At 43.5% G+C, this 26875-nt stretch overlaps 2 protein-coding genes across 8 annotated transcripts in view; one reads left to right on the forward strand and one right to left on the reverse strand.

Moving 5' to 3' along the window:
- Window positions 1-2215, forward strand: part of NIM1K (NIM1 serine/threonine protein kinase) — an 89366-nt gene extending 87151 nt beyond the window's left edge. For all 3 annotated transcript variants that reach the window (XM_073343874.1, XM_073343876.1, XM_073343877.1), the window contains one exon: window positions 1352-2215. In XM_073343874.1, the coding sequence (XP_073199975.1) occupies window positions 1352-2101 (750 nt within the window). In that variant the 3' untranslated portion in view covers window positions 2102-2215. The remainder of the gene's footprint in view (window positions 1-1351) is intronic.
- HMGCS1 (3-hydroxy-3-methylglutaryl-CoA synthase 1) lies at window positions 2129-25350 on the reverse strand. 5 transcript variants are annotated; one of them, XM_073343869.1, is made up of 11 exons: window positions 17536-17586; window positions 16949-17147; window positions 14030-14487; window positions 12817-12942; window positions 10392-10556; window positions 9561-9729; window positions 9254-9424; window positions 7743-7849; window positions 7241-7366; window positions 6769-6932; window positions 2129-6362 (listed from the first exon to the last, which is right to left on the reverse strand). In XM_073343869.1, the coding sequence occupies exons 2-11, from the start codon at window positions 17047-17049 to the stop codon at window positions 6270-6272; spliced, it is 1680 nt and encodes a 559-aa protein (XP_073199970.1). In that variant the 5' UTR covers window positions 17050-17147; window positions 17536-17586; the 3' UTR covers window positions 2129-6269. The 5 variants fall into 5 exon arrangements, with proteins under 5 accessions (XP_073199970.1, XP_073199972.1, XP_073199973.1 ...); XM_073343871.1 differs by lacking the exons at window positions 16949-17147; window positions 17536-17586 and adding an exon at window positions 25258-25350; XM_073343872.1 differs by lacking the exon at window positions 16949-17147 and having other exon boundaries at window positions 17573-17737.
- Window positions 25351-26875: the final 1525 nt, after the last annotated feature.

Here is a 26875-nt window from a genome sequence, read left to right on the forward strand (position 1 = left end):
AAATTACCCTGCATTACTTTAGCAGACTTCATGTATTTTTGTTTTGTGTTGCACCAAGTGAGAGTAGTGCTAATGAAAGGTTCCTGAAAGGCAGCTCTGGACACTAAAAGTCCCCGTAGAACAGATACCCCCACGTGCAGTGGCAATGTAGACTTCCCCACATCACTGTTCTTCAGCCTTTGTCTAGGGATATTGCTTTTAGGGAGAGACAGTACTGTTGTCTCCATGCCCATTCAACTCTTGGCCTCTCTGTTTAATGCCTAACTATGCTGCCTTTGCGGTGTGTTTTCTGATACTGTCACCTCTTCTTTGGGTATCGGACTGAGAACACAAAACTCATTTCACATAAAGCAACACACCAGTATGACAACTTTCCTTACTCTTGTGCAGCACTCTCATCCACATGTGAAGTCATAACCTAGGTGTTACATCTGTAAACACACTGAATGAGACAGTCTATATCATGCCAACTATTGGAACCCAGAATTAGCATGTTAGAGCAGGTTTCTGTTTTTGTAGGTAATGGAAGTGCTACAATGGGGAGGGAGAACGCAGCAGATGAGAGGGAACAGCATAATGGCACCTGTTAGCACTACTGTAGTTTTAGAATAAATCAGGGTCTAAAAAGTGATGATAATCCCATTTAGAAGATGTTCGTGGATCAAATTCAACCCTGGCCTAAACTTCTAAAGAAGTCAATGGGCGTTTGGTCTGCTTTTTAATCAAGACTAAAGACTGCTGAGGTATCATCCACAGAAACATTCAAAAAGAGATCAAAGGATGTTTTGTTTGGATACAGGATAGTGCATAAAGGCCAATCACATGCCTTTTGGCATTAAATTCTAATCCCACACAAACACAGTAATAAGATGGAGGTATGGTTAAAAGTACTTATCAGTAAAGTAAGGTAAAAAACATGAAAGATATTGTAATTATTGCAAAGAGAGTGTTATAAACCCCTTAAAAGAAATATGAATTTTAGGGTTAGGAAGTTCAGGTGCCTTTAACCGTACAACTATGATTAATGCATGTGTTGTTATGGTGTCAGATTACACTGATTTTTAAAGACACCTTACAGCTTTTTCTCCCCCACCCCCTTGGTGTTAACACAGGGAAAATTTAAGTTCGTTTGGGCACCTTAACTGTGCATTTCCATACTTTTACATCTAGACTTTCCTAGTCCAACTATAGGGAAACAGTGGAGGATCTCAGATCCACTGTGTGGTAACTTGGCAAATGTTGACTTTTAAAAATGGCAACTTCTGTATAGCAAAGATAAAGAAAAAAAAATGAGCTGGAAAAGCCTTCTCATATATACTAATACTTAATTTGCTTTCCTTTTGCTCTACAGCATGATAACAATATCATTCACCGGGACCTGAAGGCAGAAAATGTATTCTATACCAGTAACACCTGTGTGAAGGTGGGAGACTTTGGATTCAGCACAATAAGTAAAAGAGAGGAAACTTTAAACACTTTCTGTGGGTCTCCTCCTTATGCTGCCCCTGAGCTCTTCCGAGATGAAAACTATGTTGGTGTTTACGTGGACATATGGGCACTAGGCATCCTTTTATATTTTATGACAACTGGTACAATGCCATTTCGAGCGGAGACAGTAGCCAAACTGAAGAAGTGCATTCTTGATGGGACATATAGCCTGCCCCCATACCTTTCAGACACTTGCCAGAAACTGATCAGAGGAGTTCTTCAGCCAGTCCCAACTGCACGATACTCTATTGAATGTATTATGAAGAACGAATGGATGCAAGGGATACAGTATCCAAAAGCCTTGGACCCATTTAAACTGGATCCAAAGTATTTAGCAGAGACTAGTACCCTCAAAGAGGAGGAAATTGAAGTGAAAAATACCTTGGAAGATTTGGGAATCACAGAAGAACACATTCAAAATAACCGTGGAAGAGATTCTCGAAGCTCAATAACTGGTATCTACCGAATTGTTTTGCACAGAGTGCAGAAGAAAAGAGCCCTGGAGACTGTTCCTATAGTCACACAACCAGAACCCAAAGAGCAGGACTTAAAGAAAGGTCACAGTTCGCACCGTGGTATCAGACATACATCCAAGTTGTGTTCAATTTTATGAATTGTATATAGCAGACTTTACATTCAGTAACTTTAACAAGGGGTTTTATTCATTTCACAGTAAACTTTGATGTTACATTTTTGTAATTTTTAAATAAACCAAAACTGCCTTAAATCTCAAAATGTATTAGTTCATCCAGAGGACTGGTGTGCTCAAACAGACTTGCTTGTGTTTGCACTTTGGCCCACAGACCTCACATGTAAAATGGAAGATATATTAATTGATTAACAAATACAAGTTGTTGAATGGATGTTTTTTAATAATTGAGTAGAATTACTCAATATAGTTGGGCTGATCTTTTAAGACAGCTATTTATAATATGTGGCCACTTGCAGAAATATTACTTTATTAGCCTGATGTTAAGTCACAACAGTACAGGAATCTAAATGACTGCCAATTTGCAATGGACAAAATCTGGTTATTTAAAGAAACTGATTCCTGAACAGCTGTGAATATTTATTTACAAGGAATCTATAACTATTTACTTAAGCTAAGACTAACAGGCATATGTGAGGTATTAAATGTTAGCGCTTCATTTTTAGCTATTCCACCTTGACAGATAAAGAGGCTCTAACCTTTTTTCCCTTTCTCATCATTAGTCCAGGATCAGCTTTTGAAAAATCCAGAAAATTGCTTCTGGTTTGTCTAGGTATTTCTTGCTGTAATGTATCACAAGTTATCCTATATTTAAAGTCAAACCCTAACATGCTGCTCCACTAACTCAAATCAAACGTTTTGCACCTTTATTTTAGTACCACTGTGAGAAATGCTGCTACTCCTGGGTACTGACAGCTATGCTGCCATCTACTGGCCTTAGGATGGTTTGATCCTTGTGTGAATTAATAATTAAGGCTACGATTTTGTCATGGACATTTTTAGTAAAAAAGTCATGGACAGGTCATGGGCAATGAACAAAAATTCACAGAAGCCGTGACCTGTCCTAGACTTTTACTAAAAACATCCCTGACAAAATGGGGAGGCAGGAGGGTCCACCATTCTGCCCCGCTGCATGTAGTGGCAGGGAGCTGTGGCCCCTCACCCCTGCCCAGCGGCTAGGAGCTTGGGGACGGTCAGGGGGCGGCTGGGAGCTGAGGGGGGTCCTTCGCTGCGGCTGGGCGAGAGCGTCCCCCCGCTGGCAGCAGTGGCTGGGCTGCTGCAGGGCCCCAATGTCACGGAGGTTGGAGAAAGTCATGGAATCTGTGACTTCTGCTACCTCTGTGACATACTTATTAATAAGACCATGAATAGGGAGACGAGGTATCAAGAATGCAGAACTACAGCATACCCAGTCCTGCTCCAAATGAAGGCCATGGGCTATTGCTAACAGGACCAGACTCCAAGTTTATCTGGCTTTAGCTTCACTTATAGATTCAACATTAAATGTCCTTGAATAGGGCATTAAGGAAACATACCACAATGCAGTGCTTCAGCAGTAAAGATTAGCACCGAAAGCTGAAACAGTTTGTTTTTGTTTTACTTTTAATGGTCACTGGTATCAAAAAATCTACCACCAAATACCACAAACCATACACAAGAGCGGGACAGGGTTGGTTGGTTGTTTGCTTTGGGGTTTTTTTAATATTCTAGTCTCTTGTAATAGTGGTCTCCTTGCTTTATTCACATTGCTATGTCCCTTTTTAAGAGAGTTGCCCTATGCAATCCTTGTGTGTAAGGTAGGAGACAAAGATACCCCTACTTCCGCTTAAGTCGGAAGTTCTGGGCTCTGCTCCCCCCTACTATCAACTTAAATACAAACTGTAAGACTGTTTCCCCAATAGTTATACCACTATGAGCTGGCACAGTTAAAATGGCTACTTTGACAGCTAGAGGTAAGCCCCTGTTAGGCCAAGTAAAAATGGAAGTTGCACAGCTTCCGTTTGTATTACTAACAGACAACCAGAACTTAAGTTCAAATGCAGCTTTTCCATCTTTACACTGGCCTGGTAGAGTTTTAAATAGCTCTTTTTATACATTAAAAATGAAGTGGGGTGGTTCAATATTCCTTCATTTGCTTTTATGTAGTAAAGAGGAGCTTGGATTTAAAAAAAGTAACGGGAAACTGACTGCATCGTAGTCATAGATGGGTGCAGAGCAAGAGGGCAGTCAAGAAAAATTAAGCTATCAAGTCTTTCAAAATATTGAAGAAAAGGGGATGGGAATAGAATTGTTGCAGACTACAGCTGCATTAGAAATGGTTTGGGTCTAAAGAACAGGCTGTACATAATATTGAAATATACAGTCCTAAAACATGATTCTAAATATTTGTAGGTTAGAGTGTCAGCTAGACAGTCTGATTAATTTTCCTCTTAATATTCCACTATATAACACAAGAACACCTGCATAGCCTGGGTTCCCTGATCAGTAACCTGTATACTCTCCAGTGTTTGCTGGGTCATTAGATTTGTCCTAATCCATTTAAGAGATGTAGTCCACATCAGTTCAGCACTACACCAACACCGGTTTCAAATATCTCTAAAACTTTATTTACAAAAGCATCTGCTTCAGTGTTAGTGAGGATGGCAAGTTAATTTTTTTGTGCCAGTAGTTCTTGGCCTGTCCGTTGCCAGCAATGGACTTTATTCTGTGATAAATTTGTCTTCTGGCAACAAATTAAATTGCTCTTATGAAACTAAAAACCCAAACACTTGCAAAGTATCTTCATGCCTCATTTCTCCATCACTTTCTGTAAAAGCACTTAGACCATTCGTCCACATCAGTTCATATTAAATGAAATTTTAGAAAGTTGACTGTACATGTCCAACAAAAAAAAAGTTACCAAATCCTAGTGAGTGACATATGGTGTATTATACAAACACTACGTTACACAAAAATCTGCATTTTGCAACATGTCATTTCTGCAAGTTTATATTAGACAATTAAGTTTTGAAGTGGACAGTAAAATAAAATTAAACAAGAGACTCAGTCCTGTACATTAGAACAATTTAAATATATTTTACAAGTTAGCAAGGCTCTTCATATCTCAGAATGGTCTCCCCACTAGTTTTGGGCATTTAATCCTTGCCTGATGAACAGATTTCAGACTGGAAGGATGGAAAAAGGTTTTTGTGTTTTCCTGCAACAGTCTTGTTATAGAAGTACAAGGGGAGTGTGAAACGAAGCCAATCATGAGTTCAGAGTTAAAAATTGTCATGAAGAAAAATACAGTAAAAGCAAGAGCTAGGAGTCAAGGACAAACTATTATATCTTTTCCCTTTGTGGGTTGTCAGTTTGATAAGCTCCCCATAGTATTTGGAAACTGAAGACTAGAAGTCTGCTCTCTGATCACTCTGACAAAAAAAATTTAAAAAAAAAGAGTATTAAACCTAAAGGCCTTTTAAAAGGTGCCAGATTGAAAGAATTATGGAACTAAACCCTTTATTTGACAGATATAGCTTTCTTCCCACTGCCCTGCCAAGAACTGCTCAGTGGAAGGACTATCCAACTTCATTCAGTCCTTGGCCTCTGCTAATGTTGCCAAAACAGTATAGTGGTGGGCTTTAAGGATGTGGATAAAAGTGATGCGATATGGACACTGGGAGTTAGACTGAGACCAAACCTATCTAGTGGTCACAGATTTTTGATCACTTAATACCTATTCCTAACTTATTTTTTTAAGCAGGGAAAGAAATGGGTATATTGTATTTAGAAAACTGACTACTTACTGTCAAGGCACTAGGGACCCCAACATTAAAAATCAAAGTGACTTCAGAAATTGAGAGAGAGAAAATGGCTTTTGGTCAGTTTTTGAGGAGAAGAGGGAACCTGTTCCTCCCTCCTCTGCACCTCCCCCCACCCCCTTTAAAAAAATTTTTACAGCCTATTTTAGAAGGTTTCACTAAAAATTTTGGGAAGTCAAGCAAAATTCCTGTTTTTCTGTGTCCAGTTACCAAGATCTTATAATTGGTACACCCATTCCTGAACCCTTTTTTAAAACAACACGAACATCCAGAGTTATGAAAGCCCACAGAACCTTTGCCTTTTTCTTTTCCAATACATTCATGCTTTAGTGTTATGATACCACATTAAACAAAGCCTCTCAAAGAGTTTAAACAGTTTTCCATGCTCCAATTAGAGTATTTCTGTACAGTGAACCTTAGATAATATTTAATCCCTTTTCCTTTCCCACCACACACCCATTTTGATTAATTTCGCACCTCACAGAGGTATATTAATGCTCTCCATTGGCAACAGAGACAGCAACAGCTTCAGATTCTTTTGTTGCAGGGATTCTTGGCACTTTCTTAGCAGGGCTTGGGATAAGCTGAGGAGGAAAAAAAAAAGTTTTAGGAAACACAAGTTTCCAGTTCCAGTTTTACTCTTAGATTGTATTGCTTCTTCCTAGACTCCCAACATTATCTCCCAGACAAAATTCATGCTACACTAGTTAGAAAGTTTGGTTTTAGGTATTCATGTCTGATTGGATGTTTCTGCAGTCTTGGTTTATATACAAACTGACTCCGTCTCTCTTGCACCAAAACATACATTCTGCATTTTTTTTTAAATGTATATCTTTAATTTTTTGGCTCTTATTTTACCTTTTTTTAAACAAATTAGATGGAAAGAACTTGTCATCCCCGGGTCCTCCTTTTACAGGGGGTTTGCATAGCACCACCATATAGAAATAATAGATGTAAATAGCAAAACTAACAAAAATATAAAATGTTCACCTCATGAACTATGCTTGAATGGACAACATCAGCTCCTGCTTCTAAAGGCCCATCACCCAGCACTGGACGTCGAGCATAAGTTCTTCTGTGTTTTTCATCCACTCGCATTAGGTACCACGTTCCCTCAAAGAGATCATTCACTGAACACTGCGGAATGTAGTTGGCTATGAGGAAACCAGTAAAATACTGTTACCTGATTGTTAATATTTATTGTAACATTCTCTGCCCCTTTCCAAATTGCAACAATAGCAGAAGAGCAAGTGTACTAATACCAAAGTCTAGCCTTCACTTCAGCTCAAATTGTGCCATGAATACTTAACTACTGCAGTGCTTGATTGAAATTATGTAAAAACTAGAAAGATGTGAAAGCCCCGGACTTCGACCCCTACCTGAATTCATGGATTTGATAACAATATCAGGAATTTACTTTGTTAAGCATATTGTAATTTACTTTATATGAAAATGCCTTTACCCAAGTGATGCGTTTCCTGTCTAATCTTCATGTTTTCAGCAAAGACATCCGGTGCAATACACTTTCTTGAGTCAAGTCTTGTTTTCAGATCAGATAGGCTAGCAGTTATTTTATCCAGAGAAGAACCTGGAACACACAAGACCTCCACTAAGTCAATGTTATCATCATACGTAAATGTCAATGCACTAGTATTTCAAGAGGACTTTTGTACAAACTGGAAGACGATAGTTGTATTTTAATATGTAATTTCCATGATCTCTGGGACTCAAGATTACATTATTATAGCTTTAGTCATAAGTGACAAAAAGTTACAAAGCTATCCTTTTGGGAGTTAGAACATGGTGAGACAGCATCTTGAATTTTAGTCTTTTTCCAAGGGTACAGAAATACTTCCATCACTATTAGCCAGTCTGTTGCATGTCTGCTTATACTAATGTTTTACTGTAGCCAACTTTTCAGGTGAGCTGTTCAAATGAGAAATGTTATAGTTAAATTAACTTACCTGGTGTGGCATCCTGTGTAACTCTAATGGAGTAGAGTGTAGCAGCAAAACCAGAGCCATAGGAGAACAAACCAATTCTTTGTCCTGCTAGCTGCTGTGGGGAGTACCTGTACATCAAGCAACAGTTAAGAAGAATTAAGAGAACTATGCTTAAGTGCCAATTTTAAATAACCAAGTGTGATATTTAGCTTCCAGGAAGAAGCCTGCTAAGACCAAAGTTGATTGGATCAGTGCAGCTCACATCTCAACTACAAGCCCCAGTTCCTATACATAAAACAAGTAACACAAAGAGTGCTCCTCACTTCTTGTTTTTTCACTTCTCATGGTGAGGCATCTACACATTGCATCGCCTGTATTAGACTGTATGCGTCTCAGGAAAGGGGTTTTCTCACTTTCCAGTGGGGAAGTGCCACATACATCTACAGCACTATATGATGACCTAGAAAACAAGATTTAGGATTCTGCAGTGCAGCTACCCTCAAACTAATTTAAATGGAATGGGGTTAAATAATGTCCAGAACATTACAATCCTCAGGGTATTTGCTTTTTCCATGCCTAAAGCGTATCACCACGTCTAAGAAAACTGGAGAGCCCAGGTTGAGAGAAAGTTGATGCTAAAGAGTGGACTTGCTAGAGTTCCCTTTGGTGCTGTCACAGTCTCAGTGGCTGCACCACAGCTGATGTAGCTGGAACTGTCTGCAAAGAAACAAATGAAATTGCTCTTTGGGTATGCTTGTTTTGGTGGGGAAGAGAAGGTGTCTTGATTTCTCTCCTCTTAACTTGTTTGGAGGGTGGGAGAGGGGTGTGCTAGTAAATGAGAAATTTAGTCAGTGACTAATTAGTTTGGATAGTAGGGAAGCAGCTATTTCTGGATGCAACTCATGAAAGATGGGCGGATGAAGTATGTGAGACAAGAGTAAATACAAATTAGTTACTGGCGTAGGCTGGTTTCACATTACTAAGTATGCATGCAGAATCATTTGAGCTGCAACCAGCCTCTAGTAATCATCTAATCAACCCTGCCATAACCTATGGCAGGTTAAGAAAGGCTTCTGATCCCTAATCCAGCAACCATGTGTGTGTGTTAAGACTGCAACCAGGTGGGGTGGTTGTTTTTTTGTTTTGTTTTTTACAAAGATCTAAAATGTTGTTTTGCTAATACTTGATAGATACTTGATGCACCTATGTTTATTCACCATCAATTGTTAGTATGCGGTCTTGCACAAGACAGCTATCAGGAAAACCCCTTCCCTGGAATGCGTACAGTCTGCTTTCCCACTTCCTTTGCATGACTAATGTATTTAGAGCACTTTGCTAAACTTATGTTTGGGTTTTAAAAAAACAAAACAAAACAAAAGATTGCTACCTGAACTTAATCCAAGGGAAAAGATTTTTTGAGGCTAGTTTGTTTTGGTTACAGTAAGCCTGTTGGGAAAAAGTTACGTTTCTAGAGCTTTTCTAGAGTTAACAGGTCAAGTCACAACTTCTTATTTTTCTGGCTTTATACTTACTGTGCTAGAAGAGAAGCAAGGCAGCCATAGACTGAAGGGGTGTACATGTTTCCATTTTGATTGGATACAAGTAAAGAAGCTTTGGTTTTCTGATTAAAGAGTTCAGCACTAGCTTTCATAAAGGCCTTCTCCACATCTCTGTCAAAGTAGGTATCCTCCAGTTTTACATCCCTATTTAAAAAATAATGAGGTTTAGAAACTGCTGCTACTCACTAAAACAGCTGAAAGGGAGAAGCATATAGGATGCATAGCACATTTTAGATTCCCTTCTTCCTTAGACTAATTAAGTGATAGTAGCAGTTCTCACCTAAAAGCTTCCAAGCCACTATAGATACCATTTTCTGTTTTAGAGTTCTGGTCACTAAGAAAGTCATTCAACAACAGTCGAGCCACAGATTTCTGTACAAGTTTACAGTATGGAGAATGGAAGATCATGAAGCCAAAGTCATTCAAGGTAAACTCTCTGTCACTTCCTTCTGGAAAAGGCAAAAAAAGGCACAGGAAGTTGTAACAATACATGTACAATTGCTCAAATTAGCCACTTTTTTTAAAAAAGCAAGCTATAGTATGGCAGCATCCAGGAGATTACTGTAAAATCTAGCCTTGTGCTTCTAGTAACTTGCCAGCAATCGGTTATTTGCATTTCAAAATACAAGGTAATTTCTGGCAATCAAAGAATCTCCTCAGATAACAATTGGCAAGTTGTGCCTGTATCATAAATTGACGTATGACTGGGGTTCTACATAAAAAAAGCAGAACAGTATTTTGGCACATTGGTTAGATTTAGTAGTGGCAGGAGGTAGTTATTTATCTCCAAAACAGTGTTGCTCAATAAATATGAAACAAAATGCTTATATTTATTCTGTATAATTGTTGAACAATTTAATATAAATCTCAGTGTCACAGGATTAAGGGACCATTAAAAAAGCACATACACACTCACATCCCACTAGGCAAGGTACACGGGAGGTATAAGCTAGCCAAAGTCCTGGTGACAATGTTGCTTCCCTGAGGTTTATTTAATATTTCCTTAGGCTGGATATGCGGTTGTACAGATACTGAATTCTCATTATGTGCTCTGGCAAATTGAATTTTAGATTGCCACCAATGCATGTAAACATTTTTCAGTAATACATACCTTTTTGCCACTGAGCACGGATTTTGTTGCGGTAGACAAAATAGCAGCGATCTAATGCACTGAGGTAGCACTGAATAGATAGTTTACCATCAACTACAGGATATTCAGATACCATATCTGGCTTATAAAAGTCATAGGCATGTTGCATATGGGTCCCACGCAGTCCTATTTAAAAAAAAAAAAATTGCTTAAGAAAATCACTTTATAAGTCAACCTGAATAAGTCACCCCAGGTTAGTGGCATACAGGTAAGATTTGGTGCTGGCCAGACAGCTTAGTTCTCTCACATCCATGGTGGTTTGACATACAGCTCCAGATCTCCCACTACCCAGGTGAGAGTGGAAGTGCTGGCAAAACACCAGGATAGATTCACAAAAGGATTTAGGTGCCTTAGTTCCAGTATCAGGCCCCAGTGTGATTCACAAAACTTTCACCTCAGCTGCTGCCAAACCCTCTAGATGTCTAAACTCACTTAGGGCCTGAATTTGTGTAGTAAAAGTTCCCTAGGTGCCTATGTTTCTGTTTGAGCATGTGAACTGCAGCCCACTCTAGACATCTTGACACCTAAGCCCCGGTGCGATTAATGAACTGGGGGGAAAATAGGCATTTCTCCACTTAACTCCCCTGTGGGGCCCAACTCAGCAGGTGTCCTCAGATCTCGCCTACCACATCAGGCCCCTATAAGCAGGCATACAACAAACAGGCATTGAGGATAGGGGATGACCTCCCTCATGACTTTTAGCCCAGTTAGGGTACTCACCTGGGTTGTCCCACCTCCACCAGAAGGGGAGAAAAGGGATTTGAATGTGGATCTGGTCCCTCTCAGGTGAGCTCCCTAACCACCGGGCTATTCTGATGTACAACTCCCTCAGTCTCTCCTACTGAAGGTATTCCACGGAGGATAAATAATTAGAATAATTGCTGTAGAGGGACTGGATGCTGGGTCTATCACCAGGCTACAGAGTCATTCTTATACTTAGCTGTTCTCTCTGGCCCAATGACTCTTATTTATCCAAACAGGAGAGACTGAGGGAGGCCCACATCAGAATATCCCAAAATGTAGGAGGTTAGGGCACTCACCTGAGAGGTGAAAGATCCCTGTTCAAATCTCTTCTCCCACGCAGGTGGAGGGGACTTCAACTGGGGGAAAGTCTCCACACTCCAGGTGTGTACCTAGACCGCTGGGCTAAGAATCATAGGACTAGAAGAGACCTTGAAAGGTCATCTAATCCAGTCCCTTGCAATCAGGGTAGGACTAAGTATTATCTAGAGACCACCCCTGACAGGTGTTTGTCTAACCTCCTCTTAAAAATCTCCAGTGATGGAGATTCCACAACCTCCCTAGGCAATTTATTCTAGTGCTTAACCACCCTGACAGTCAGGAAGTTTTTCCTAACGTCAAACCTAAACCTCCCTTGCTGCAATTTAAGCCCATTGCTTCTTGTCCTATCTTCAGAAGTTAAGAAAAACAATTCTTCTCCCTCCTCCTTGTAACAACCTTTTATGTACTTGAAACCTGTTATGTCCCTTCTGTCTTCTCTTTTCCAGACTAAAGAAACCCAGTTTTTTCTAATCTTTCCTCACAGGTCATGTTTTCTAGACCTTTAATCATTTTTGTTGCTCTTCTCAGGCCAATTTGTTCACGTTTCCTGAAATGTGGTGCCCAAAACTGGACATAATACTCCAGTTGAGGCCTAATCAACACAGAGTAGAGCAGAAAAATTACTTTTCATGTCTTGCTTACCACACTTCTGCTACTACATCCCAGAATGAGGTTTCCTTTTTTTACAAGTGTTACACTGTTGACTCATATTTAGTTTGTGGTCCATTAGGACTCCCAGATCGCTTTCCGCAGCACTCCTTCCTAGGCAATCATTTCCCATTTTGTATGTGTGCAACTGAATGTTCCTTTGTAGGTAGAATACTTTGCATTTGTCCTTATTGAATTTCATCCTGTTTACTTCAGACCATTTCTCCAGTTTGTCCAAAGGTGCCTAACCCAGGCTTTGTTAATCCCAGTAATTTTCTACGCTCCTAGAAGTTGGGTGCGCAGATGCTCAGCGTCACTATGCTTACATTCCTTCGTGAATCTACCCTATCCTGCCTGTAACAAGTCAATTTTCATCATTTGACAGCGCCCCCTCCCCTTGAGAAAACTGCACTAACAGGCACTAGACTAGACAATGCAGCCCTTGTATTTCCACTGGTGAAAATCTGAAGGAAGGCAGGCAGTAACTCCTACTCTACCCGCAGGTGAATCCCGCCAGAAGCAGCAACAGGTCAGTCTAGACCAACAAGATAGAAGTTAATCTGGCTCCCTGGAGGCCTGGAATGATAGTAACTACAGTACAAGACATCCTGGAGATGAGGGTGTTCTGCAGGCCCCATATATGGTATTAGTTTTAAAATCTTTCCACGAGACTCACCTCTCTCAAAAATTAAAGGAGCATTTGGACCAATTAACATAGCAACAGCACCAGCTCCACCGGTTGGCCTGGCATTTCCAGTGGCATACACAGCTATGTCTCCAGCAACAACAAGCGCATAACGACCTGGAAAAGATAAGTAATAACTATGGAAAGAAGTCCCTGGGAAACTTTATTTTTAGCTTGCAAATGTTTAGTTTTTCAGTTTACAGGAAGAGATGGTTACAGGATTGTGCGAGCTGACAATCTAATCAGCTGACACTTCTCCAAATTTATTTCCGCCTTTTATTTTCATTCCTTGGAGCATTCCAGATTTCCAAGAAAAGATCAGCGATAAGTAGGTGTCTCAGAATCACTTTGTAAAGCATTCTAATTTCACATTTCCACAAGGTGTAACCTAGACGTGTAAGCCATCTTGAAAGAACACATTTTCTGTCTAGTACAGGGGCAGGCAAACTTTTTGACCTGAAGGCCACATCGGGTTTTGGAAATTGTATGGAGGGCCAGTTAGGGGAGGCTGCGCCCCTGCCCCCTATCCACCCCCTTTGCTTCTCGCCCCCTCCCAGGACCCCTTCCCCATCCACCCCACCCCCCATTCCCTGCCCCCTGACCGCCCCATCCTTCCTGACTGCCCCCCCGACCCCTTCCCCATCCACCCCCACCCGTTTCCCGCCCTCTGACTACCCCAACCCCCCTCCCAAATCCCCCCCGCCCCCGACCACCCTGCCCCCTTACTGTGCAGCGCATAGCACCGGTGGCTGGCAGTGCTACAGCCAAGCTGCCCAGAGTGTTGCCCGGCTACGCAGAGCATTGCACTGGTGTAGTGTAGTAAATTGCTCTCCGTAACTGCTACCAGTAGCACATTCCTATGTGAGCAGTTTAATACACTACACTCACAGCATGGCGTGCTGAGGCTGCGGGGTAGGGGCTGAGGGCTAGCCTCCCGGGCCAGGAGCTCAGGGTCCAGGCAAGAGGGTCCCACGGGCTGTAGTTTGCCCACCTCAGGTTTCCTGGGAAATATGCCAGACCAACCTCAAGTCCAGTGTCTGTTTTACTTAGCATTTTTTAACTACAGAAAAAGAAATCTTATAAAGTATGTTTAAAAAGCTTAGTATCCAAGCACAAAGTTATGTGCTTGGTATTTAAGGTGGTTACTAGGAAGACTACTGGACAAAGATGTAAGATGTAGCTTTCAAACAGACACCAAACTTACCATCCCAAGAACTGGACTCAACCCAGTTAACAGCATTAAAGATAGCAGCAGTGCCTCCATAGCATGCATTTGTTGTGTCAATCCCTTCTACATCTGTATTACCAGAATCCTCAAAGAGCTGCATCAGGACAGTCTTTACAGATTTTGACTTGTCAATGATTGTCTCTGTTCCAACTTCTAATCTCCCAATGCAATCATAGGAGAGACTGTTCCTCTCCATAAGCTTCTGTACCACAGTCAAGCAGAGTGAGTTGATATCCTCTCTATCTGAGCAGAATCCCATCTTCGATTGACCCAAGCCAATGGTGTACTTCCCAGCATCCACACCATCAAATGTTTCCAATTCTGTCTGGTCAACATACTGAGAAGGAAAATAGATCTCCAAGGCAACAATTCCCACATCTTTTGGCCAACAGGCTTCAGCATTCACAGGAAGAGACCCAGGCATTGTTGTAGAGCTTGGAGGAGGAGAAACAAAAAAAAACAAACAACACACACCAAAGCTTATTTGGAAACATTCACTTTAATAAGTAATTGTGCAGTAGACTTCTAATTTCCTACAAACTCCTTGAAAAACTATTTCCCACATATTCTATCCAATGCTATTTGCTATGATATGTCCTACCTGGTCATACCAATATGGAGTACTCATCTTCATTAGAGGTGCACTTCACAAACATGCTTAACTCCCCAATAGATATTATCTTTTTTTTTTTTTAAAGTGTAACTAATTTTAAATTTAAGGGGGGAAAAAAAAATCAATGTTTCTATTTATGTACTGCTATTTATTTATTTTCTTCCCATTTTATTAGTGGATGCTTTGTACTTATTTCTTTGATTTTGTAATTGTCAGTAGAATTTCTGGTTTAACACCACTAAGAATTTTCGTAATTATTAAAAATACAAATTTCGTCCCTGAGGATGCAAACACTTATGCGTATTAATAAGCCCACTGAAGTCAACTGGATGATTCATGCAAGGATGAGTCTACCAACAGAAGGTGGGTACCAAGTAGAGGTCTGCCAGATAACATTCACTTCTGAGTCATGGAAGCAGAAATTGGCTTTTCCTTTCCAGATTTATCTAATATTCAGGAAGGGAATCTAGCATCTGCCTTCCAGATTTGAACACCCTCAAAATTCAGGAGCGCTCAAGTTCAATTCAATGCTACTTCATTTCTCCCAAATCAAATACACTTATCCACTGTAATTTGCTGTACAAAAATTAGGATAAAATTGAGCAACAAATGCTGGCATCTTCCCAGTGCTAACGAGGGCTGGAATTGCTATTTTAAACAGCCATTATAATTTTTTTTAGTTTTGTTTATAAAGAAGACAGTAATATTGCATTGGCAAATTCCCCACAGAAACAAAGAGTGGAATAAAAGAACAAAGACACCTCAACTTTTCCTCATTTATGTAGGACAGTTTTATAATATGGATCCAGATATCCTCCAATCACACAAGCTGAAAATGGTTCCGCTTTACTGCGGTTTTGTAACCATGCAGGAACTAGTCCGGTCCGTGTTCTGTGCACAACCAAAATTCCTGCTGAATTCAGAAGTACTTTGCTTTTGTGACCATACTACCTGATCTTTTCAGCCCTTGTAAGCTAAGTAGGTTTACATTTAGTAATTGGGTGGGAATCCTCTCAGAAAAAGTTAGGTGTAGGAGGCGTTACTTATTCACTAGGTAATGTGAGACCTAAGATAAATCTGTGAGGAGTTTCCCCTGATCACTATGAAAGTTCTACTCACTGTGAACAATGGTAAACCCACATGGGTGTACAGCTCAATGAGAAAAACTAGGGGCTGAGGAAACTGTGTATGGCAACGCAGATAGTCATGCAGAGGTATCTGACCAAAATGAAAAATGTCTCTGAGATTCAGAACCGGGTATACTATGGCACCAATGGCACTGCCATACCAGGCCCACACTCAGAGCCCACAATGACGACATGGGGGCGCACAAATATGTTTGACATCGGAGCCCACAGAAGGTTAGTCCAGCTCTGCCCATAGGGCAACTACTACATGTAGAAATTTTTGAAGTCAAATCTAGGTTAAGTAAACATGATACAGAATGTAATGATGCCGGCATTCTAATTTGTCTACTCAGGAGCAGAAATCCTTTCAGTTAATCACCTCCTGAAGAATGAAAATCAGGGGATCTTTGCAGTACTGATGCCACCTTTATTGTTGACAGTGTTTCCCTGTTAAATTAATAAAACAAAATAGTGCGCTGCAGTGACAATAGGTACCAACGTTTAATTTGCCTCCTCTATAAAAGCCCCACTATTAATAAATAATTCATACCTAGCTCTTTTATAGCACTTTTTAATCACTAGCTCTCAGAGCGTTTTACAAGAGGACTTAGTGTCATTATCCCTATTTTACAGAAAGGAGTACTTGGGGCACCTTAGAGACTAACAAATTTATCTGAGCATAAGCTTTCGTGAGCTACAGCTCACTTCATCAGATGCATTCAGTGGAAAATACATATACATAGAAAAACATGAAACAATGGGTGTTACCATACACACTGTAACAAGAGTGATCACTTCTGTAGCGATAATCAAGGTGGGCCATTTCCAGCAGTTCCTCAGATGTTCTTGTCAACTGCTGGAAATGGCCCACCTTGATCATCACTATAGAGGTCGCCCCTCTCCCGCTCTCCTGCTGGTAATAGCTCACCTTAAGTGATCACTTTCTCCTTACAGTGTGTATGGTAACACCCATTGTTTCATGTTCTCTGTGTATATAAGTCTCCCCGCTGTATTTTCCACTGAATGCATCCGATGAAGTGAGCTGTAGCACACGAAAGCTTATGCTCAAATAAATTGGTTAGTCTCTAAGGTGCCACAAGTACTCCTTTTCTTTTTGTGAATACAGACTAACACGGCTGCTACTCTGAAACCTACTTTACAGAGAACCTAAGGCAGAGTAGTGAACTTTCTTGCCCAAGGTCATCCAGCCCAGAGTTGCTGAGTCCAAGCACAGCGCTCTGCCCACGAGGCAACATGGCACTCAGACAGTCTCGTATCCACCCTTGGGGTCCTTCTGACTCAGGGTTACTTGGATGTCCCAAAACGGAGGCAACTCTCCCTCCCGCACTGCCATCTGCAAAGGGCAGAAAAGAACAACAGCTGCACAGCACCCGGCCGCCCCACCGCCTCCCGCTTCGCACCCCCAGCGTCAGGCCGCGCTCCTGCCCCGCAGCCATGCGGCAAAGCCTGCCAAGCCCAGCCGGGGCAACAAGCCACAGCGCTGCAGCGATCAGCCCGGCGCCCGGCTCCGCGCGGCACGGCCCATGCCCGCAGCCCTCCCGGCGAGCGCGCGGCCCAGAGCCGCCGGAGGGGGCCCGCGGTCTGAGACGCCCCCCAGCAGGGCCCGGGGGCTCCTGCGCACCGGGAGCAGCCCCCGCCTGGGATAGGAAGCGGCTCCTCAGCCACCCCCGGGGGCTCCCGTCGCCGATCGCCCCCCTCCGCAGCGGCCCCCGCTCGCTTACACGTTACGGAATCCCATAGCCGGCCCCCAGAACGCACCGGGCGGGCAGACCCGAGTGCGCAGGCGCGCACGCTACCGTCCCTGTGCGTGTCACCCAAATGCGCGCGCACGCTGTTGCCGCAACCCACGCGGCCGCCCCGAGCTGGCAACTCCCGCCTCCTGGTGCTGTGACGTAGCGCCGGTTTTTGCTGCAGAGTAGACGCCGTCCTGCCCGGCCCGCGCGCGGAGAGCACAGCCCCGGCTCTTTCTTGTGGGTGAGGGGCTGTGAGTGCCGGAGCCGGGCGCGCGCCGTGCTGCAGAGCTGCGCTGGGAGCGGGCACGGGCAGGGCCGTGTGGGCGAGAAGACAGACAAGCCCCAGCCCTGCCCGGCAGCCTTCCCTTCGTTCGGGGTCCTGGGACTAGAGGGAGACAATAGCAGCCGCCGCAGGGGTGGGTGCGGCGCACCAGACGTGGATTGAGTAGCTGTTACCCAACCACAGCTGGTATTTCTGCTGCAGCCTGTGGGTCATCACACCTGAATCCTGTTGTGAGGTGGGAGGGGATCCCCAGCTAGCTGAGGCTGAAGCTTTCCCAACAGTAGGAGCCAAAGTGGAGGAAGCCTTTTTATTGTCATGGAAATAGAGGCTACGGATGCAGCCTGCAGTTTCCAATAAAAAGAGTCATCCACAGGAATGACAGACAATAGCACCTGTGGTATGCCCACATGTTGAGTACTGTGTGCAGATGCAGTTACCCCATCTCAAAAGAGATATATTGGAATTGGAAAAGGTTCACAAAAGGACAATGAAAATTATTAGGGGTATGGAACAGCTTCTACCTGAGGTGAGATTAATAAAACTGGGACTTTTCAAACTTGGAAAAGACATGACTAAGGGGGATAGGATAGAGGTCTACAGAATCATGGCTGGTGTGGAGAAAGTAAATAAAAGCTAGGAATCACCAAATGAAATTAATAGGCAGCAGGTTTAAAACAAATAAACTGTTTCTTCACACAACGCACCGTCAACCTGTGGAACTCCTTGCCAGAGGCTGTTATGAAGGCCAAGACTACAACAGTGTTCAAAAAAGAACTAGATAAGTTAATGGAGGATAGGTCCATCAATGGCTATTAGCCAGGACAGGCAGGGATGGTGTCCCTAGCCTCTGTTTGCCAGAAGGTAGGAATGGGTGACAGGGGATGGCTCACTTTATTATCTGTTCTGTTCATACCCTCTGAAGCATTTGGCATTGGCCCTAGTATAGCCGTTCTTATGTATGTCCAGGATGTAGTGCTATGCTGTGAAGTGCAGGCTGCACCTGGATCCTACAGAAACATGGGGTGTAGATGAGCCACCGCTGCGTGTAGTAGGGGCAAGGATCAGCACGTTTTCCTCCTCCCCGGATTTCATTCCAAAAAGGAAATAGTAGCCTGACCTGAACAGGCTAGGATGTGACAAGGTGATTAGGCACTGTAAAAGTTAGAGGTAGGCTATGTCTATGTTTCTCAAGCTTTTTGATACCAGGGACTGGCTTGCTGCTTTCCTAAACTGTGTCAGGGAGATTTCTGGGACCGGCTTTGATCTATAGACCAGGTGTTGAGAAACACTGGGCTAGGTCCTTGACCACCTAAATAAAAAGGTGTGGTTGCTTCTGTGAGGCACTGACACTCCATTAGACAGAGAGGGCAAATAGGAATAAACAGGGAGGGGAAAGGCTGAGGTACAACACAGGTTACAACAAGATTTTTGTTTAGCTGAGGTGAATTTATCACACAGTACAGGTAGGTGTTACTACATAAAGGGAAGGCACAGACTTGTCTTTATGAGAAAGTTGCATGGATAGAATCCAATTTGTTAATTTAAACCTGTAGTGTCCCATTTAGGCTTAGGGTGACTTAAGCTGTTTCATGTTAACCTAGCTGTTGAAGTATCTTCACTTACATTTGGCTCCTGCCCAGGTAAGTGCCTCTCTACACTGCTTTAAAAACTCCACCTCTCCGAGCAGCACAGAATCACAGTCAAGATAATTAGGTCTAGACAATGTCAGTGTAGACACTGCATTGCTTAAGTCAACTGTTACTGGCCTGCAGAAGCCATCCTACAATGCCCTTACTGACAATACAATTGATACAAGCACTCCTGGTGAGGGCATGCACTGTGGATACAAAGAGCTACCTGTGCACACACAGAAGTAATTTAATACCTGTGGTGGCTGTATGCCGACATAAATTAGGTTGACACAATTTTGTCGTGTAGATATTGCCTTTGGCCATGATCCTGCAACCATTTATACAGGCTCTTATTTTGACTACTTAATTTGAATAGTCCCCTTTAAGTCAATAGTTCTACTGGAAATATGTGTTTGCAGAACTGGAGTTTTAGTTTAGAGTAAGAGTGCTTTGTGGTCTTGTTATACATAGACTGGGAGCAGGTTGAGTTAAATGACAAAACACAACACAAAGACTACTCAAACCAAAACAGGAGCGACCACAGAGGGTTTTAGAGAAAAAAAGGAAACAGAGTACTTGTGGCACCTTAGAGACTAACAAATTTATTAGAGCATAAGCTTTCGTGAGCTACAGCTCACTTCATTGGATGTATCGATGAAGTGAGCTGTAGCTCACGAAAGCTTATGCTCTAATAAATTTGTTAGTCTCTAAGGTGCCACAAGTACTCTGTTTCCTTTTATGGATACAGACTAACACAGCTGCTACTCTGAAACTGGATTTAGAGAAGTTACACTAGTTCAATTTACCCATTTAGTTGCTACCTAAAAGACAGATATAAATACTCAGATGCATTTATTACTTTGTAAACATGAAGCCAGAGGTTTGTTACTTAAGAACTGGTTGGTTTTATGATTAGAAGCAACTGCATAAGGATACCTGGAAAAGAAAGTGCATCAGGGCAAAGTTACTTTAAAGTGATACTAAGTACCAACTGTTTAATCGTGTTGTTTTCCACCTGCTAAGTTTGCTTGGCATGCATTTTGGGAGCACAAAAATAATTTAATAGTTATAACTTTTATGTAAGTTGCTAATCAGTCTAAATTACTCAAGTTTTATTCAATGGGTTTAAAATTAGTTTGTCAGTAATTCAGATATTGTTCCTTTAGCTTATCCTTGAAGTGCTTGCTAGTACTGCAGTAAACTCAGGTTTATATTTCTGAGTCCCAGCGAAGTGAAATGGGACACTGGCTTCATCTCAGTGAAAGATTTAAGTCACAATAGTGTCCCCTAGTCTGAAATATTAATTGGCATGTTTATGCTATAAGAATGCAAAGCAGATGTGGGTTGCATAAACTAATAAAAATCACTGTTTTTGTAGTATATCTAATCTGACAAACCCCACATTGAAATTAATAATTAATTAGGCTGTCTATCAGAACAGATTCTGAATGGATAGAGCTGACAAGCAAACTGGTTCTAGCCCATCCTCTAGTCAACTGAGGATGGCTAAACATTGGTTTGATTGAAACCTGCCACATAACAAAATGCCGTTTCCTCAGGTGTAACACTAGGTAGGAACAAGACTCCCTGAATAGGAAATGTCAGTGGTAAAATAAATTTCAGTTGCAAAACTGTTCGAATCAGAAGCAATGCAGTGACTATTAACAGTATTGCTGTCCTGCCATCTGAAGTGAGTCTATGCATTAAGTTATATGGTCATGGATAAAGAGCATTTAAAGACAAAACACTATACACAAGATGGAGCTCAAATAACTCCCATTGTTCTAGTTTAAGTTATCAAGATAGAAAAACAATCTTCAGCTAAAATGCTGTTTCATGTCAAAGACGAATATTTTGATACCAGAGTTGTTGCTATAACAATACCAAGAAAGCCTGCACATCTCAGATGATTGAAAGGTCATTAATCCAGCTTTCACTTCTGTTCAAATCCAACGTACATTGATAGTGATCAAAAAGTCTTTGCCATCTGACAGATCTGCAGTGGAAGAAACTGGCAAAACAGTCCATTTCCGGTTGCTGTTGCACAGATCTCCACATCACAACTGGTACCCTTATTGATAATATCAGCAAAGATCATAGGGCAGATTAACTATGGTGGTTGGCAAGTGGCCTGTGTTTTTCTCTGGATGGACACAACTGAAAAAAAAACAAATCATTTATAGGATAGATGGAGACCAGTGGAAATCTGTACCAGTGAAAAGTCATATCTAGTGTAACCTGCGCTTGTAGCATAGCATCCTGGCCCATGACCCAGACAGTCAACACTTGAAAGAGACCGAAGTATGAGTTATGGAAACTGAGCTACCCTCTAACTCAGGGGTGAGCAAACTTTTTGGCCCAAGGGCCACATCTGGGTATGGAAATTGTATGGCAGGCCATGAATGTTCACGAAATTGGGAGTTGGAGTGCAGGAGAGGGCTCTAGCTGTGGGTGCAGGCTCTGGGGTGGGGCCAGAAATGAGGAGTTCAGGGTGTGGGAGGGGGCTCCAGGCTGGGGCAGGGAGTTTGGGGGAGGGGGAGCTGGGGGTGCGAGCTCTGGGGTGGGGCTGGGGTGAGGGTTTTGGGGTGCCAGAGGGCACTCCAGACTGGGACTGAGCGGTTTGGAGGGCAGGAGGGGGGGGATCAGGCCAGGGGGTTGGGGCGCAGGGCATCAGGGGTGAAGGCTATGGGTGGCGCTTACCTCAAGCAGCTCCCAGAAGCAGCACCATGCCCCTCCTCTGGCTCCTATGCAGAGGCACAGCCAGGTGGCTCTGAGCACTGCCCTGTCCACAGGCACCACTCCTGCAGCTCCCATTGGCCATGGTTCCTGGCCAATAGGAACTGCAGGGGTGGCGCTTGGGGTGGGGCAGTGTGCAGAGCCCCCTGGCTGCCCCTACACGAAGGAGCCAGAGTGGGGACATGCCACTTCTCTGGGAGCTGCATGGAGTGAGGCAAGCTCCCGACCCTGCTCCCCTGCTGGAGCGCCAGAGTGGGGCAAGCCCCAGACCCTGCTCCCTGGCGGGAGCTCGAGGACCAGATTAAAACATCTGGAGGGCCAGATGTGGCCCCCAAGCCATAGTTTGCCCACCCCTGCTCTAACTCCTACTACAAGCATTCCCTTCAGGAATGGAATGAGACCCATTAACAGGAAAGTATGGGGTGGGTAAATTATAGTGCTGCTTGTAATGTTCCTATTCTATGGTAGGAAGGCTTCATCCTTCATGAGTGAATGTTCAGCATCTTTCAGACCAGCTTTATTCACAAGGACAGCAATATTAAATTAAGTTTTGTATTAATAGGCCAGAAAGACAAGATGACATAACTCACACCAAAACTGATGCATGTAATAACCCTTAGAACAATTCTAAAAACAGGCAGCCAAACGAGTTCTGAGAAAGATTAATGCCATCAGTATCAAAAGGAATTTGTGGCATTGATGATAATTAGTTAGGTTCCCTCACACGACTAGAAGGCCTTTTTTAAAGAATCCCTTGGAGGCATAATGTGGCAAACCACAACAGTCCTTGCCTTGGTTGCAAAATGCTACTAGCTCAGTTTTTCCATAATGGGAGAGACATCACATGGTTGCATGCACTGTTTTGTTTTTTAAATTAGAGTGAGCTCCTCTAGTTTGCTTGAGATCATTCTCTAGACTTTTCAGATTATTTTTTTTAAATTTCTTTCTTTCACAGGACAGAGTCTGCTGAAAGCTACAAAACAGAATAAGAATTCATATCTTTGGTTCTTGCAGGCAACACAATTTGTCATTCACTTTTTTCCTTTTATTCCTGAAAAGTTTCATAAATAAAACACTCAAAAACTATTATTTTCATTTCTGAAGAAATACTGTTACGATGAATTTGATAATCAGTTAATATGCCCTTTAACTTAATGTAGTTCCTTTCTCCACCTATTTCAAAATACATTTACTTCATGTACATTGAATACAGCATGTACTACTAGCCACTGAACAGACCACCAATTGGTATTTCTGCCAAACATATGAAAAAGGTTATCTGCAGATATTCAAAGATTTTCAGAAGGCTGCTGCTAGACCATGAAGTGTTCATGAGATGCAGCACTCTTCTGGTTACAGTTCAGGTTTTAGGCAGCAGTATACATTCATAAAAAGAAATGCAGTGCATGTACTATTTCACATGTCTTTTCAAGCTCAGAAAATAATTAGAAAATAAGAATTTCTCAGAGAAATATTCTCTCTTCCCATAGCAGGTTTTACATTGCTAATGTAGCAAATACAGGATTTCAGTTATTAAAAAGCCCCTTGCATAGTAACACACAGGCTCAATTCTGTGATTGGGTTTGATCCTGCAAAGAGCTGGTCACTTGCCAGAGTGAGAAGAGAAGAAAGGGAGAGAGAGACTTAGTAGCAAGCCTACTACTGTATATGATCAATGGTAAAGAGGGCTGAAGTAAGGAGATGGAAAAAAATTGGTTTTGGGACCTGCAGTTCTGACCACAGTGAAGTGGAGCAATAACAAATGTATTTAATGCACACACAAAGCTAATACGATAGGAAGAGAGTCAGTGGAATTATCCACTAAGTCATGCCTTGCACTTATTCCGGCTTTTAGTTACCTGGTCAGTTCAGTTCCTGAATCACTGAAACTCTAGAAATGTAGCTGGCTTATGTAGAAGAGACATTTAGGGGGAAAAATAGTTAAGCTACATGTTTTAATGCAACTGATTTTCAGTAGGACAGTGCCTCCCAGTCCTTTGATTTATTTCTTTTTCTTTTTCAAGTCATATAAAATCCCTTCAACTTTCTGCCTCCAAAAGCCCCATACACGTGCAGGCAAAATTCCCAATGACATCCTATGAAGTGAGCTGTAGCTCACCAAAGCTTATGCTCAAATAAACTGGTTAGTCTCTAAGGTGCCACAAGTCCTCCTTTTCTTTTTGCGAATACAGACTGACAGGGCTGCTACTCTGAAACCATTCACACCCAGGTGAATCAAAGATAGTCTATGGGAATCTATAGAGTTTTATCCGCGGAACAGCATTCTGTGGAGGTTCTGGCCGCACAGACACCATGCAGTAAAAGAGGGTCCTGTACCTTAAAGTGGCATCCATTGCGAATACTAGGGCAGTGACTGCTGTCCTAGGCGGCCGTACAAGCCTAGCACATTTTGTAGAGCACTATAATACACAAAAACCACCACCATAGCCTGGTTGGCATATAGCCCTTATTTTCATAGTATCTTTCTATAGCTGCCTTGTTCCGCTAGTGAGGCATAGTCTAAATCCACGAAGGATACCTGTTACTGACAAGTCCAAGGACGTGTGAACCTATCAGGGTACCTGGGCAGGGCAGGCACCCCAGGGTGGGGGTGAGCCATTCTGGGCTACCGGCTCCTTGGCACGCCAGACACGGAGAGCCACCCTTTAATCCAGGCACGGACCCCGCAGCCAAGCGCAGGGCAGCGCCCCCCGGTGCGATGCAGCTGGGCGCCCCTGGCCAGCCTTGCCCAATCCGGGCAGGCGAGGAGAGGCCACGGGGCGCTGATGGGTGGCCCCCAGGTGCCTGCACCCAGCCCACCACCGCAGCTCCGGGGCCGCTCGCTCCCCTCAGCCCCTGCCCAGCCCGCCGGGGGGCTGCTCTCACTGCAACGCCGGAAAGCCGCCAGCCCCGCCGCACGGAGCGGGACGGGGGCGCGGATGTCGCAGCTCCCCAGCAAGCCCCTGCGCGGGTCCCAGCCCCGAGCGGAGCCGGGCATCTCAGTCCCGCCCCCCGCGAGCGGCTGGGGTGGCGGAGGATGCGCCTCTGCCCAGCTCTCACCTGCGCGATGCGACGGTCCCGGCTACCCGCTTAATCCTCTCTCTCCCTCAGCCACTGGATGGGGCACGGGAGCAGGAGCGGGCCTTTAAACCAGCTCCGCCGCCCAAGCGGTCGCTTGAAACGTGAGCGGCAGCTCGTCCGCCCAATCAGAGTCCCCCGTCGCAGGGTACCCTTTTTGTCACCACTCCCAACCAGTCAGCGGACTTGGAGGCGGGTGGCGCTGGCGCATGGTGTGAGAACGTGACGCGACCTGGGCAGATTGCTGTTCGCCAATGGGAGCGCGGCTCAGGGAGAGGCCGCCCAATGGGAACTCGGCGCAGAGCCCAGCTGACCAATGGGAGGTGTGCTGCCGACTCCGGGTGAGGGTAGTGTGGCTGCGCTGGTCCCTGGCGCACAGAGGAGGATGTTACCTAGCAACGGGAGTGAGTCTCAGCCCAGGCAGAGGGAAACCAGAGCCTCAGGTTCCCTTACGGGGAGAGGCGCGCCTGTGGATGGTTAGGGGAGCTAGGGGAGCTCTAGGAGAGAGGCTGCTATGGGTGGATGGAGCTGCCATAAAGGTGGATAGGGTCAGGAGGTGGCAGGCAGGGGGATGGATGGAGGGTCTCGTGGAGATGGATGGGGCACAGGCTTCCTAAGCGAAGGGATGAACCAGGGACTCCCAAAGGTGAGAGGAATAGCAGTGGGTGGGGGAGGAGGCAGGTAGCAAGCATAATTTATGTGAGTTTAACATTAGGGTCGTTAGGCACCTAAATGCCCTAAATCTTATAGGCACCTGTGTCCCAGTTTGGAACTGCAGAACTCTTGCCAAACCCTGTAGGTACCTAAAAATACTCAGAGCCTAAGTTTTTCAGAGCAGAAGTTCTCGCCTCTGGGCCTGTGTACTGCTGCTTCCATCTAGGCATCCAAATGCCTAGATCCCTGCCTAAGCCCCAAAGTAATTCACAAACTGTGGGAAAACAGACATTTGGCTGCCTAACTCACATGCAAGGCCCAATCTGGTAGACTTACTTAGAGGTCACCTATCAGATCAGCTCCCAGTCATAATACCAGGGTGGAGGGGAAGAGGTGGTGTACACACCATAACTTTTATCCCAGCAGTTAGATCTTTTACTGGGAACGTGGGAGACTCAAGTTCAATTCTGCCCTTCTCTGCCTGAGTGTGTGAAGGAGTCTCCTGCTGAGCTACTTAAAAGTGCTGTCTAGCCATTGAGCTATGGGATATTCTGATGCAGAGTTCCCTCAGTTTCTCCTGTTGAAGCTGTTGCACTCTGGATATATAATGAAAGAGTGATTGGAACAGGGGGACTGGACACTGAGTTTCGCAACACCCTGATGGACTACAGAGTCACTTTCTCTCCCAGTGACTGATCCACTGTGGATAAATACTTAAATAATCATTAGGCGAGAGAAAGAGAATGACTCCCAACTTTTGCATCAGTGGTAAACATCCCTGCAAGATTCAGAATTTGTAATACCACTCTTCTCACATAAATTGCTTATCACCTAGCTGTTGCTCTAATATTTTTTCCAAATGCAATCTTCTGCTTCTTTAGTGCAAGAACTGAAAACAACTGAGGTGAAAGCTCACTGTGACACTAAGCACCCCTGTATTCACACA

This window comes from Lepidochelys kempii, chromosome 5, assembly GCF_965140265.1.
Source record: "Lepidochelys kempii isolate rLepKem1 chromosome 5, rLepKem1.hap2, whole genome shotgun sequence".
Classification (NCBI taxonomy): domain Eukaryota; kingdom Metazoa; phylum Chordata; order Testudines; family Cheloniidae; genus Lepidochelys; species Lepidochelys kempii.